At 36.5% G+C, this 15,941-nt stretch overlaps 1 protein-coding gene across 1 annotated transcript in view; it reads left to right on the top strand.

Annotated features, from left to right (window-relative positions):
• Positions 1 to 15,941, top strand: part of DNAJC15 (DnaJ heat shock protein family (Hsp40) member C15) — an 86,011-nt gene that overhangs the window by 41,283 nt on the left and 28,787 nt on the right. The window contains exon 4 of the mRNA XM_036249982.1: positions 6,392 to 6,468. Within this exon, the coding sequence (XP_036105875.1) occupies positions 6,392 to 6,468 (77 nt within the window). The remainder of the gene's footprint in view (positions 1 to 6,391; positions 6,469 to 15,941) is intronic.

Consider the following 15,941-nt stretch of genomic DNA (forward strand, 5'->3'; position numbering starts at 1 on the left):
AGAAGATGAGGAAACAGGCCCTGTTAACATCTTAAGAAAGAGTTTTCTGGGCAATAGGAACACTACAGAGGTCCTGAGGTGGAAATAAATATACCAGTAAGAGTAACTTCGTTGGAGTATGTGAAAGGAATAGTGGTAGTTTGGGCCCACATCATTTAGGGCCTAATAGACTATGATAAAAACTGCAAATTTACCTTTAAGTATAATGGAAAGCCTATGGAAAATTTTGAGCTTGGGGGCAATGTGATTTTTTTTTTTCTTTATTGATTTTAGAGAGAGAGGATGGGAGAGGGAGAGAGAGATAGAAACACTGATGAGAAAGAATATCGATGGCCGCCTCCTGCATGCCCCCCACTAGGGATTGGGCCCACAACCTGGGCATGTGCCCTGACCAGGAATCAAACTGGTGACCTCTTGGTACATGGGTTGACGCTCAACCACTGAGCCACATTGGCCAGGAAATTTTTTTGTTTTAGACTGTTACTCAATCTGCTGCATTTAGGCTAGAATGAACCAGAGTAGAAGCTGTGATATCGTTTACAAGACTTTGAGACAATCCAGGGAATAAGAGACAGTGGCTTGCGATAGAGTAATAGAAATGGAAATAGTGAAGTATTTCTTTAAATGAATGTTATTTATGTATTTCCATATATTTATATATAATGAATGGAGAAAATTTTAGAAGTCATTTATCTCCTGTTATGGTGAGCTTCAGTGGATATATTTATACCATACATAGAAGGCTCCCCAGTTTTGTAGGACTGCAGTATTTAACATTGTAAAGGATGAGAGAGCAAGAAAATGAGAAAATTTTCACTGCTCTGTGGATGCTCACAGATAAAGTAGAGTAGTTCAAGAGATTGTCCTGGATGTACTGAACTCAGCACCTGCACTTCTTAAGGAGAGAGAAATGATGCATGCTCCCTTTTCCTTTCTTTGTGGGCTTCACATTAAGAAACATGGCTTTTAATAAATTTTGCCTTGTTTTCACCAAGTACTTGCAGCTTGCACTGAAACATCTTATACTATCTTTATAAATTTTTTCTTAAAACGTTATTTGCTTCCTCTATACTTTAATATCTTCTTGTTCTTAAATCTCATCTTTTTTTTTTTCTTACACATTTTTTTTTTTCTTTTTTCATTTTGCTGGAATACTGCCTAGAGTAATTTGTCATATGGGATGCATGTATTTTTTATATGGGATGCATGGATGATAAATGTTTTAAGTTCTTTGTTAAACAATTTGTTTCTTTCACCCTTGTTATCGTTTAGCTTCTGGCTCCTTGGAATCTGGTGGAGCCAGACTGAATCTCAGTGCCCTTGTGCATGCCTTCCTGTGTACTCGTAGCCAGATTGTTTTGGTACTCGGACTCTCAGCCAGATTTACTGGTGTTCTTATTCCTTTGTATGCAGCCTCTTTTGTTGTTTGTGCTTTTGGTTTTTAGGTTTTGGTAATTTTTGTTTGTTTGTTTAGCTCAAATTTAGGGATTTTTCTCTTTATTGCTGATGTCCTGAAATTATAAGGAGTTCTAGTGAGCCTTAATTATGTGAAATTGTCTATCTTTTGTTTTCTAAAATTCTTTTATATTTTTTTCTTTAATTGTGTGTGTGTGTGTTTCTATTGTCTCTCTTCTCTGCTCCTGGGACTCTTATCAGAGAGATGTTGGACTTCTGAGTCTATCCTTTATGTCTCTTAATATTTTATCTCTTATATTCTATCTTCTTTTTCTTTCTATTCTACATTCCATAGTATTTCCAGAGGTTATTTTCTAGATCACCAGGTTGGCCTTTGGCAATGGCCATTCTGTTATTCAATCCATCCAGTAAATTTTTTACATCAACATTTTTTTTTTTGCTATCTAAGAATTTTCCTTGTTTCATTTTCATAGCAACTTAATTCTTTTGTGGATGTATTATTTCTTGACTATCTCTAAAAATACTAATTCACATTTTAAGTTCTCTTCTGCTTTCTGATTTATCCCCTTACTTCAAAGCCAGTTGTTAATTGTTCCTCTTTTTTTTTTTCTTGAAGGAAATATTTATTGCATATTATTAGTGATCATGTTTTCCAGAAAAATTAAATGCATGTACTTCTCACAAACATAAAATGGAAATCAAGGCATCTATCAAATTTATATGCTGAACCAAAGTCCTGGTTTTAGAATTTAGCAGCCAATCGTTCTGGTCCAGGGCCACCAGTCCACGATTTCCAGTAGCTGAGGATCTTGTCAGTAATTTGGACAAAATCTCCTTTATATGTGACAGTCATTTCCTGTATAAAAGCCTTTTGGGAGCTCAGTTATTTCATCCTTTTGCTCTAATTTACTAGTTAGCTCAGAGATTTCATTTGTTGAGACATCTTTTTGTTCTACTTCATTACCTAGTGGCTTACTCTTCTTTCGGCTGAAGACAGTAAAGGAGCCCAATGTGGTCCAGGTGCCCAGTGTGTAAACTACGGACATCTGCCAGTACCAAGGTGTGGTCTGGTCTGGACACATGGCCTAATTGTTCATCTTGATTCTATTTTTTCCCCCATGATACTGGATTTGTTCAAATGTCTGATGACCCTTGGTTGTGGATTTATGTTTATGAGGACCAAGTTGATTAGTATGTGTTCTTCCTTAGCAGTTTGGTAGGCTTGCTTCAAAATTTAACTGAATGTGGATTAATATTCAAAAGGATTAAAAAAGAATTGATGATGGTCTGTGAATATATAGGTGAGCTATGTCAATAGTCATGTCTTCCAAAGCAAGGAGCCCAGAGGCAGGCTTGGGACCTCCAGAGCCCAGGAGCAGAGTACTTGGTATAACTGTCTCCCTCTCCGGCCTTCTGAGTTCTGAAAGGTGATCTGTTGGTACTCTTCTTTGTTTCTTTTGGGACCACAATAAGATGCATCACAGGCATATCATTCTCTATTTTAAATTGAGGGCTAAAGCAGTAGGTAGCAGGCTCTTTATGATCTGTATTAATGGAGTTAGGAATGGTTTATCTCTGCTATTCTAGTTTAATTACCCTGATATTTTTTTCTATTTGTTGACTCTGAATTTAGTGTTTTTTCTTGATTTCTGAGAAGTGTTTCTTTCTTTCCTCTGGTGATTGGGACTGCTATGGCTTTTCTGTATATGAAATCTTATCTGTTTTCAATCTGCCATGATTTCTTTAAACTTTCTGGTTTGCTACTTTTCCCATTGCTTGTTTTCTAGGCCTATTATGGATTTTTATTGTTTAAAATAACTCTTTTCTCATTTCAAGGTCACTTTGGAAAGCAAAAGACCTATATTATTCAGTCTGCTGTTTTGGACCAATACCCTTTTGCTTGGTTTTTAAAATATTAATGTATATTATTGACTCAGCTAATGTCTAATTACACCTAATTTTTTTCCTGGGGGTGGGGCAGGGGAAGAAAAACAAGTCATTTATCTTCTTTTGAGGCTTTTATTTTCCAATACATGAATTTGCCCTTTTACTTGAATACAAGTTTTTTAAATTGAACTTCTATTGTTTATGGTTAAGTGAAATTCATGGAAATAACACTAATTAAAATCATCCTTCTGTTGCTCTATAATTCAAGTAGATTATTGTCATAATAAAAGTTTATACTTTATGGTAAATTTATTCCTTCTCAAGACTATGAAATGATATAGTTCTTCTCTGGTTGTCTGGAGGGACTTTTGTATTCCAGGCTATTGACTGACTCAGTAAATTAGCTAATGACTTTTGGGTAACTTGGTTCATTTCATATGTGTATCTTTTGATAGTATATGGCACTACAATATTTGATGCTAATTTTAGAAGGAAAATTATTTTAATTTCTGTTTATATACTATATACTTTATGAATAGAAAATACAAAATAATGTATAAAGTTAAAAGTGTATATCAAATAGACAGTATAATAAAACTAGTAGAATCCAATTGTTTCTGTACTTGAAAATTCTGTTAGAAAAATATAACCCCCTACTTTGTCTTTTTGATGATATAGTTGTTCCTTATTACAATAATCCTGTTTTTAATGGATCGAACATTTCCTTGGCCCACTAGTGTCAAAAATGATTCAGCATTGCATTATATCTATATATCCTAATATAATACAATATTGGTATATTATTTGTAAGCTGGAAAAGGTCTTTTAGTTATATTTTAAGGGGGGGAGTCCAAGGGGTACAGAGTTACAATTTTGTGCATGATACAGATACTAATTTAAATAGAAAAATATATTCAAATCTGATGAAATTTTTATTCTATTTAAAATTATCTAATATAAAAACCTAAATTTTATATGAAATGTGTTAAGTAACATGAGCAATTTTTTTCCTCTGTTTGCTTTTCTGTATAAGGCCCCCAAATACTAAATTTCTATCCTCAAAATGACCTAGTTTTTTTAGAAGGGTTGCAATGATTGTATGTGTACAGATTGACTTACTCATAAGTAGTCAATCTATGTTTTAGGATAGGTGCCTCATCCAGATGCTAGTGTTCAAGTAGCCTTTTCTCAGTTTCCTTTTTCATCAGGGCAAAACTAAAGTAAAAATATTGCTTATGTACAGTACTTTCTTTTAGGTTAATAAGCTTTGTGATGATAGTTCATGCAACATCTCAATTTATGTTTATTCTGCTGAAACTTTGAAATTTTGGAGCTCCCTAAAGAGCTCATCAAAAGTATGGTATGCATCTAGGAAAAATTTGAGTCTCCTGAAAGAAATTTTAAAACCAGCTATTCTTGCCCAGCTGGTGTCACTCAGTGGTTGAGCATCGACCCATGCACCAAGAGGGCGCTGGTTCCATTCCTGGTCAGGGCTCATGCCCAGGTTGTGGGCCCAATCCCCAGTGGGGGGGGCATGCAGGAGGCAGCCATCGATGTTTTTGCTCATCGATGTTTCTATCTCTCCCCCCCTCTCCCTTCCTCTCTCTCTAAAATCAATAAAGAATAAAAAATAATAATAATAAAACCAGCTATTCTTCCTCTTTTAAATTCCCTGTCCATATATATATCCCTATTTATCTCTTATTCCTTCATATATTTTCCTGTCTATGTGCATATATGTGTACCTATATGTAAAATTTGTCCATGATAGTATGTGTACTTAAACCATTTGATTCCTTTTTTCCTCTCACAGCTTGGAAAAAGGGATTTTTTAGGTTGTTTTCTTATTAAATTGTAAATAACTTGAAATTTTGAATAGTACATCATATTCCTCACAGTATTAGTACCTTGATAGATTAGCATATATGTGATGAAGGACAGAATTTGGCCTGTTTCATCTAAAAAGTTCCTGGCACTTAGTAGGTGCTAGAATGTTTGTTGAATAAATTCTTGCATGTAAATTGACTAAGCCCTTGATAACTATACTAGTTGTACCCTCATGTTAACCAGTTGTAAGAGATTGCCCTGGGAAGGGGCCATGAACTTGACTTTCTTCAACCAAGGCAATTCCTAAAGACTGACAGCTGAGTGCAATCTGCCAGCAGCAGCCCCAGCAGGGAGTCAGTCCTTCACTTCTGAAAGGGGATCTGCACAGTGTATAATAGTGTTCACTACATCTGTAGTTCCTCTCCTTTTTTCATATCCCACATTTAGTCCACCAAGGAAACGTTCTGTTTTCAAAATACATCTAGAATCTGACCATTTTTCACTTCCTTCTTTGATACCATGTTGGTGTATGCCACCATCATCTCTTGCCTAGATTTCTGTTATGCCCCCTGAACTGGTCACCTGCTTCTATTGTTGCATCTTCCTTTCTGTTCTCTACATAGCAGTTGTTGGAGTAGCCCTTACAAAACAAAGTCAAATGATGTCACTCCAGTACTCTGGCTTCTGAAATTAAAATTCTAAATTATTTCTATTTATTACAAGGCCCTCCACAATCTGGTCCTCATTACCTGTCTAATACTACTCTCCTTGCTCATGCCCTTCCAGCCACATTGACCTTTCAATCCTGTTTTCTCTGCTGTCTTGGCCTGCCTATCTGTTATCCTGACATCATCCCCATGTTGTCAGTTCCTCCTCTTTGTTCTCTATCAGTCATTTTAGTAGATTAAAACAATGTCATTGATGTCACATTAACTGACTTGGTCAAGGTTATCCAATGAGAAAATTACTGCAAGACTAAGAAAAAGTTCAAGCCTTTTGCTTATACCAGTAGCTTATTTGTTCAGTTATATCTCAGTGTAGAAAAATGACTGTATTTGAAAGTTAAAAAAATTGTTAACATTGTTTTAGGTGTTCATTTTGGTATTAGTAAAGGATCATTGTTTAGTGCTTCCCCCTCATAATTTCAAGATGACTTCTAGTAAAATGCGTTATTCTTACTGCAACTATATGATGGGACTGAGGTCATGCCACCTTATACATGGAACTAATTATTTCTTGCTCTTTTTTTCCTCCTGTACAGAGCTTTTCATCCTACTATAAAGGAGGATTTGAACAGAAAATGAGTAGGAGAGAAGCGAGTCTTATTTTGGGTATAAGGTAGGTGTGCTACATAAATATTATTTTGTTTGTGGCCGAGCTTGTATTCATAAAAGGAGAAAATGTTACAATAAAGTTATTCTTATATTTTAAATTATGAATAGGAAGCAGAGGAGAAAATTCGAAGTTTTTACATTTTAAAATCTCAAACCAAGGAGAATATCTCACACCTCTTAAAAAAAATCAGGCCAAGTTGTGATGTGTCTTTGTTCCTTAACAAGGAGTTATTATATTTCTTCTTCTTTTTAAAAATCTATTTGAAAGAGAGAGAGAAACATCACTTATTTATGCATTCATGGGTTGATTCTTATATGTGCCCTGACCAGGGATCAAACCCGCAACCTCGCCATATTGTGACAACACTCTAAACAGCTGATCTACTACCTGGCCAGCACTCAGGAACTATTATATTTCAGTATTAAAGTCTCAAAGCATATATTATAATATCCCTCATTGTGATACTGAATTCTTTCTGGATTCTGTTTTATAATTTGATATTACCATATTTTCAATTATAATATGGGCTCTGTTTCACAATTCTTTTTCAGTTCTGCATTTGACATCTAGAATATTTTCTTATACTTGTTTCACCTTAGTATCCATTTATTTTCTTTTTAAATATGTTTTTATTGATTTTTTTTTTTTTTTTGAGAGAGAGAGGAAATGGGGGGAGGGAGAGAGAGAGAGAGAGAAACATCCATGAGAGAGAGAAAAGTTGATAGGTTGCTTCCCGTATGCACCCTGACCAGGGACCAAAACCACAACGTAGGCGTGTGCCCTGACCGGAAATTGAACCAGTGACCTTTTGGTGCACAGCATGACACTCAACCAACTGAGTCACACCAGCCAGGGCCCATTTATTTTTTAACTTTGGTAAGTATAGGAGAAATTTAATGATATTTTATGATTGCTATGTGATAACATTTAACACTTAAAGAATACTTTCCCCACCTTAGATTTATCAGTAGCTATATTCATATTTTTATCTGATGTTCCTTTGGAGCCCGTTTAAATTTTCCTGGGAGTTGTTTATAGTATAGTAAGTTATCTACAACAAATCTTCTGGTGATTTAATCAACATAATGAAGCAAATAGATCATAAAGCCTTATATTGGCATAATTTTCAAAAATCTTTTATAGACTAGCAGATTTTTTTTTCTTTTTTGATATGTGCCTCTGGCAGGAACCATTCCCAGGACTCTCTGGTCTGCAGGCCAACACTCTAACCCCTGAGCCAAACTGGCCAGGGCAGACTAGCAGATTTTTAAGGCTAAAACACTTTATTATTTCTTATGACTTAGCAAGAAAAACAAAAAAGGATAGGGAGGGGAGAAAATAGCTCAGTTGAGCTTGGTGTTTTATTTAAATATAAGAAGAAATGAGATCTCTCTTTATCTTAGAATAGAAAAAAAAAAATGACTTTAAGTAGGGGAACCAAATTAGCAAGATACTTACTATATTGCTAACTATTTCTTGCTTTAATATTCAGAATAGCATTGTTATTTTTCTTGTACTTTAATTGGGCCCCCACAACATCTCATTCATATTTTGAAATGTGAATATGAAACAAATTATTAAACCAAACACAAAAGTTTTTGAGAATATCATCCCAGGCACTTTTATTGTTAGAACAGATAATTAATTAGAAGCTGACTTAAGGTATGTTAGGTACATGGTTATAAAGTTTTGTCTGTTGAACTGGAAGCTATACAGAATATCACAAGGAAAATTTAGTAGTTAAGAGCATAGACTTCAATAACAAATGGATCTGAGTATGAATATCAGTTTTACCACGTACTAAATGTGTGACCTCAGTTTTAGCATTTGTAAAATAGAGGTAATATTAGCTTCTACTGCAAATGTTGTGAAAATTAACACATGTGAAACTCCTAATATATTCATTGCACTTAGTAACTGCTCAATAAATGCCAGCTGGGCAAAACAGACTTTGATCCTGCTTCTGTCGTGGAGGCACTGCATCGTATGATCTTGGTCAAGTTGTTTTTTGCTTTTCCTTTTTTTTTAATCCTCACCCGAGGACATTTTTCCAGTTTTTACTCAGATAGAGCGGGAAGGAGAGAGAGGAAGAGAGAGAAACATCGATGTGAAAGGGACACATCGAGTGGCCGCCACCCACACGACCCAACCAGGGCCGGGGACAAACTGCAGCCAAGGTGCATGCCCTTAGCGGGAACCGAACCTGGGTCTCTGTAGACCGCAGGCTGATGCTCTAACCGCTGAGCCAAACCGGCCAGGGCTGTTTTTTGCTTTTCTGCATTGTACAGTAGTCTCTTCATTTCTGAATTGAAATTAATAATATCTAGCCATGATGGAATAATATAAAGTGTTATGATGATACTTTCTTATAAAAGTGCCTACCAAGTAACAGGTGCTGATTAATGTTGGCTCCTCTTTCTTTCCATCTCTATCATAAATGCAGAAGCTAAATATTTGCCCTTTACCCATTAAGTAGAAGGGTAAAACTTATTTGTTTTCCTCTAGCCCTTTCTTTCATTCAGGCCATGTTGATTTTGAGAAGATTTTTCAGATGTGAACACAGTACTGTGGTTTCATTTTCTATGGTCAATGAATCTAAACTACTTAGACTATATAACAAGTAGGTAAAGGCAAATGGAGCCATCTCTGTTGATTTATTTAAAAAATACTGTGTGCTACTAGACGATTCTGTACATTCTTACAAAGCCTAAACTATTTTACTGTCCAGGAAAATGTTATTATACTTGGTATTTTCTGAAATAATGCACACTTGTGACTTTTAAACTTTCTAAAAGCTTCTGTGGAATTCTAAATGTTATTCAGAAGAAAAAGATGAAACCAGATTCTGCTCCATTTGCCGTAGGATTGGGGAACACCACTCAGTTCCACAAACCCCGCCGCCCTATTCCCAGCTAAGTGTGTTCCAGGGAGCACAATTTGAAATGGCTGATCTAACAACATATTTAAAGTTAGAGTTTCAGTTTCATGGTGGAATTGTCTACACTGGAGATATATCAGAGCTACATTTAATTTTTATACTATGTTTAAGAACGAGGATTCTCCCATCTTATTTAATTTTTACAAAAACAGACAGATGTATTAAAATGTATTAAGGTCCTAGGAACTCAAAGAAAAGGGATAAACCCTACCAAAGGATAATACTTTCCTCATCCCCAAAGCACACCACTAGGAGACTGACTATTATTTTCTTAAAGGTAGACTATTTTAAATGGCCATTGTGCATGTGAACTTACCACCAGCTTCACTCTAGCTCATCTATTGGTGGGCCTCAGTGTACCTAATGCTTATAGCGTTTTATACACAAACCCATGTACATTGTTATTATTAAGCAATGCAAGTGATTTCCTTTTTTTTTTTAGTTTTTAAAATATTTTTATTTTACTTATTTATTTTTAAAAATTTTATTTTTGTTACAGATGTTTCTCCTATTTTACCGCATTGACACCCTCATCCCCATCCCCCCCACCCCATCCCCGGCTTTGTTGTCCATGTCCATTGGTTATGCGTACACGCATATAAGTTCTGTGTTTTATCTCTTCCCACTCCCCACCACCCCCTCTTCTGAGGGTTATCAGTATGTACCCTACTTCTGTGTTTCTGGGTCTACCCTATTCCTCAGACTGTTATATTCATTATATTCCATATATAAGTGAGATCATGTGGTATTTGTCTTTTTCTGATTGGCTTGTTTCGCTTAGGATAATACTTTCTAGGTCCATCCATGTCGTCCTAAAGGAAAAGAGATCTTTCTTTCTTACAGCTGCATAGTACTCCATTGTGTATACGTACCACTGCTTTTTTATCCGTTCGTCTACTGATGGACACCTGGGATGTTTCCAGATCTTAGCTATTGTAAATAGTGCTGCTATGAACTTGGGGGAACATATATTCTTTCTGATTGGTGTTTCAGGCTTCTTAGGGTATATTCCTAGAAGTGGGATCACTGGGTCAAATGGAAGTTCAATTTTTAATTTTTTGAGGTAACACCATATTGCTTTCCATAGTGGCTGCACCAGGCTGCATTCCCACCAGCAGTGCACTAGAGTCCCCTTTTCTACACACCCTTGCCAACATTTGTTTGATGATTTGTTAAAGGCAGCCAATCTGACAACAACATTGTTGTTTTAATTTGCATCTGTCTGATGATTAGTGATGTTGAGCATTTCTTCATATGTCTCTTGGCCATATGTATGTCCTCTTTGGAGAGGTGTCTATTTAGCTCCTCATCCCATTTTTTAATTGGGTTCTTTGTATTCCTTTTGTTGAGTTCTATGAGTAGTCTATATATTTTGGAAATTAAACTCTTATCTGATGTATCATTGGCAATGATGTTCTCCCATACAGTGGGTTGCCTTTCCATTTTGATGGTTGTTTCTATTGCTGTGCAGAAGCTTTTGAGTTTGATGTAGTCCCATGTGTTCATTTTCTCCTTTGTTTTTGTTGCCTTAGGTGATGTATCAGTGAAAATTCTATTGCGTATGATGTCCGAAATTTTGTTGCCTACATTTTCTCCTACAATTTTTATGGATTCATGAGTCACATTTAAGTGTTTTATCCATTTTGAGTTTATTTTTGTGTATGGTGTAAGTTGATGGTCTAGTTTCATTTTTTTGCATGTTGCTGTCCAATTTTCCCAACACCATTTATTAAAGAAACTGTCTTTACTCCACTGTATGCTCTTGCCAAGTGTGTCAAATATTAATTGAGCATATTCCCTTGGGTCCATTTCTGGGTTCTCTGTTCTGTTCCACTGGTCTATATGACTGTTCTTGTGCCAGTACCAAGCTGTTTTGATTACAGTGGCTTTGTAGTATAACCTGAAATCTGGTATTGTGATCCCACCTACTTTGTCCTTCTTTTTCAAAATTGCTGTGGCTATTCGGGGTCTTTTTTGGTTCCATATGAACTTTTGAAGTATTTGTTCTAGTTCTGTGAACTATGTCGTTGGTATTTTGATGGGGATTGCATTGAATCTATAGATTGCTTTGGGTAATATGGACATTTTAATGATGTTAATACTTCCAATCCATGAACAAGGTATGTGCTTCCATTTTTTTGTATCTTTCTCTATTTCTTTTTTCAATGTCCTGTAGTGTTCTGCAAATAGGTCCTTTACGTCTTTAGTTAAGTTTATAACTAGGTATCTTAATTTTTTTTTGCCACGATGGTAAATGGGATTGTTTTTTCAGTTTCTTTTTCTGTGAGTTCATCATTGGTGTATAAGAATGCCATCGATTTCTTGACGTATATTTTGTATCCTGCTACTTTGCCAAATTCATTTATTAAGTTTAGTAGATTTTTGATGGAGTCTTTGGGGTTTTCTATGTATAATATCATGTCATCTGCAAATAATGACAGTTTCACTTCCTCCTTTCCAATTTGGATCCCTTTTATTTTTTCCTCATGTCTGATTGCTATGGCTAAGACTTCCAGTACTATGTTGAATAAGAGTGGCGAAAGTGGACATCCGTGTCTTGTTCTTGTTATTAAGGGAAATGTTTTTAGTTTCTGCCCATTGAGTATGATGTTGGCTGTAGGTCTTTCATATATGGCCTTTATTATGTCGAGACATGATCCCTCTATTCCCACATTGCAGAGTGTTTTTTATCAGAAATGGATGCTGGATTTTGTCGAATGCTTTTTCAGCATCTATTGACATGATCATGTGGTTTTTATTCTTCATTTTCTTTATGTGGTGTATCACATTTATTGATTTGTAAATATTGTACCAGCCTTGCATCCCTGCGATGAATCCCACTTGGTCATGGTGAATAATTTTTTTGGTGTATTGCTGGGTCTGATTTGTTAGTATTTTGTTCAGGATTTTGGCGTCTATGTTCATCAGGGATATTGACCTGTAGTTTTCTTTCTTTGTAGTGTCTTTTTTTGGTTTTGGAATGAGAATTATACTGGCCTCATAAAACGAGTTTGGAAGTCTTCCTTCTTCTTGAATTTTTTGAAATAGTTTGAGGAGAATGGGTGTTAGTTCTTCTTTGAATGTTCGGTAAAACTCCCCCGTGAAGCCATCTGGGCCTGGGCTTTTGTTTGCTGGGAGAGTCTTGATTACCTCTTCAATTCCCTTAGTTGTTATTGGTCTGTTCAAGTTTTCTATCTCTTCTGGGAATAGTTTTGGGAGACTGTGTGTTTCTACACATTTGTCGATTTTGCTTATATTGTCGAATTTGTTGCCATATAATTGTTCATAGTAGCTGTTAAAGATCTGTGGTATTTCTGTGGTGTCAGTTGTTACTTCTCCTCTTTCATTTCTGATTTTGTGCATTTGGGTTCTCTCTCTTTGTTTCTTGGTGAGTCTAGCTAAGGGTCCATCAATCTTGTTTATCTTTTCGAAAAACCCGGTCTTTGTTTCATTGATATTTTGAATTGATTTTTTGGTCTCTATGTCATTTATTTCTGCTATGATCTTTACTATGTCTTTCCTTCTACTTGCTCTGGAGTTTTCTTTTTGTTTGCTTTCTAATTCTTTAAGTTGTGAGGTTAGACAGTCAATCACAAATTTTTCTTGTTTCTTGAGGTAGGCCTGTAGTGCTATGAACTTCCCTCTCAGAACTGCTTTTGCTGCATCCCATAGATATTGTGTTGTTGTATGTTCATTTTCCTTGGTGTCCAGGAAGTTTTTAATTTCTTCCTTGATCTCCTCGGTAACCCATTCATTGTTTAATAACATTCTTTTTAGCCTCCATGTGTTCAAATGTCTTTGCATGTTCTTGTTGCAATTGATTACTAGTTTCATGCCATTTTGTTCTGAGAAGATGCTTGATATAATTTCAGTCTTCTTGAACCTGTAGAGAGTTATCTTGTGCACTAACATGTGGTCTATCTTTGAGAATGTCCCATGTGCACTTGAGAAGAATGTGAATTCTGCAGTTTTGGGGTGTAATTCTGTGTAGATATCTACCAAATCCATTTGGTCTAGTGCTTCATTTAGAGTCTCTAATTCCTTGATAATTTTTTGTCTAGAGGATCTATCCAGTGGTGTCAAAGTTGTGTTGATGTCCCCTACTACGATTATGTATTTCTGTGGATTTCTCTTTTGAAGACCTCCAGAAGACTTTAATATATTTTGGTGCTCCTAAATTGCATGCATATATGTTTATCAAGGTTATATCTTTCTGTTGGATAGATTCTTTCAATATTTATGTAGTGGCCTTCTTTGTCTCTAGTTATGGTCTTCATTTTGAAATCTATTTTATCAGATATGAGTATTGCTACGCCAGTTTTTCTTTTGCTTTCCATGTGCTTGGAAAAATTTTTTTCCATCCCTTCACTTTCAACCTATGTGAGTCTTTTGTTGTGAGGTGGGTCTTTTGTAAACAGCATATAGATGAATCATGCTTTCTATCCAATCAGCTAGTCTGTGTCTTTTCATCGGAGCATTCAGTCCATTTACATTTAAGGTGATTATTGATGTGTAATTATTTATTGCCATTTGTGTTTAGTTTGGTTATGTTTTTCTTCCTATTTTTTCTACTAATTACAGCAGTTTTTTTTTTAACATTTCTTGCAGTGCTGGTATGGTGCTAATATATTCCTTTAGCCTTTTTTTTTGTCTGGGAAGCTCTTTATTTGACCTTCTATTTTGAATGATAGCCTTGCTGTGTAGAGTAGTCTTGGATTCAGTTACTTGTTTTTCATGACCTTGATTACTTCATGTCATTCCCTTCTGGCCTGTAGTGTTTCTGTTGAGAAGTCAGCTGAGAGCCTTATGGGGTTTCCTTTGTAGGTAACCTGTTGCTTATCTCTTGCTGCTTTTAGGATTCTCTCTTTTTCTTTAATTTTTGGCCTTTTAATTACTATGTGTCTTGGTGTGGGCCTGTTTGGGTTCTTCTTACTTAGGGCTCTGTGTGCTTCTTATACTTCACCAAATTTGGGAAGTTTTCTGTCACTATTTCTTTGAATATATTCTCTAACCCTTGCTCATTTTCTTCTTCTTCGGGGACTCCTATGATGCGAATCTTATTACGTTTCCAGTTATACCACAGTTCTCTTAAGCTGTCTTTCTGTTTTTTAATCGTTTTTTTGTTTTCGTTTTCTGATTGGTTGAGTTTTTTCTACCCTGTCTTCTAATTCACTGATTCGGTCCTCAGCTTCCTCTATTCTGCTATTTAGACCTTCCAATGTGTTCTTTATTTCTGATGTGTTACACTTGATCTCTTCTTGGTGGTTTTCAGTTTCCAATTGGTTTATTTGCAGCATCTCTATGTCCTTACTCATGCTGTTGAGGTTCCTCAAGATCATGGCTCTGAATTCTCGCTCTGTTAACTTGGCTAACTGCTCCATCCACATTGATCTCATCTTCAATGGAAGTTTCTTGTTCTTTCCTTTGGCTTTTGTTTCTGTGTTTCACCATTTTGGCTATCACAGTGGACTTTGGAGCCTGCCAAGTTTTCCCTGTGGGTATTGGTGTTCTGCTGTTTGTGGCTCCTTCTCCTGGGTTTAGGTGAGTGAGGGAGTACCCACATTAAATACTACTGTCAAGTCTTACTTTCCTGGTTAGAGTTTCGGACCCAGGAAAGGTACTGTTATCCTCTATCTTTTTGCCTGGAGGCTAGCAGTCGAGGTTACTTGAAGAGTTTTGGGTTGTTAATTGATTGAAAAACTCCCACAGGTGCTCAGTGTAAGGGGATTTCTCGAGAGTGGGGCAGATGCTGGTTGTTAGTGAGCCTCAATTTGCACTTCAGTGGCCCACAGGGTGGGGTTGAATCTCTGAGGGGGGGCTGCTGCCTCTCCTCAGAGCCCAAGGAAGGAGCGATATGGCCCCCATCCTGCGTGGCTGCAACTTAGCCAAAGCTCTGAGCGCCCTCCAGATCCCGAGTGTCCTGACACAGTTCCAGTCCAGTCCGCCCTCCCTCTGCCGGGGCCCAAGGTGAGTGGCTGTGGCTGTTTTAGCCTCTCTCCCGGCTGCGCTGTGGAGCCGCCTGGGAATGTAACCCGAGGGCACTGCTCCCAGCTAAGGCCGCTCCCGCGCTGCCCACCGTGGGCTCCCAGCCCCGTCCCTCGCCTTTGCATTCTTACCAGGATCGAGTCAGTTTCCCTGATTATATGGTCCTCGCAAGCTCCTTTTCTGTTGCTTTTTCTCGTCAATTTTACTGTGTTTTAGTTGTAATTCCAATTTGGTCCTGCTCCGTTCGCTCCGCCGCCATTTTGGAATCTCGCTAGTGATTTTCAAGGAATATTTTGACTGGAGTGCTAAATTTTGTTATATTTGCTAAATTAAACCTTAATATTCAGAATAAGATGTAACTAACCATATATACCCCCTCCTAAAAAGCACATACAATGCAAATTTGAATGAGTGGTCCACACTTGATTAGCTTTATATAATAGGGTTTTTACAGCTCCTTTTTTATTCATTTTAAGATTTTCTATAATACAACAATCCTTGAAACTGTTTGTATTTACTAATACAGAGCCTTTAAGTTTTTCAAGGAGTTTAA

Source organism: Molossus molossus, unplaced genomic scaffold, assembly GCF_014108415.1.
Source record: "Molossus molossus isolate mMolMol1 unplaced genomic scaffold, mMolMol1.p scaffold_m16_p_9, whole genome shotgun sequence".
Classification (NCBI taxonomy): domain Eukaryota; kingdom Metazoa; phylum Chordata; class Mammalia; order Chiroptera; family Molossidae; genus Molossus; species Molossus molossus.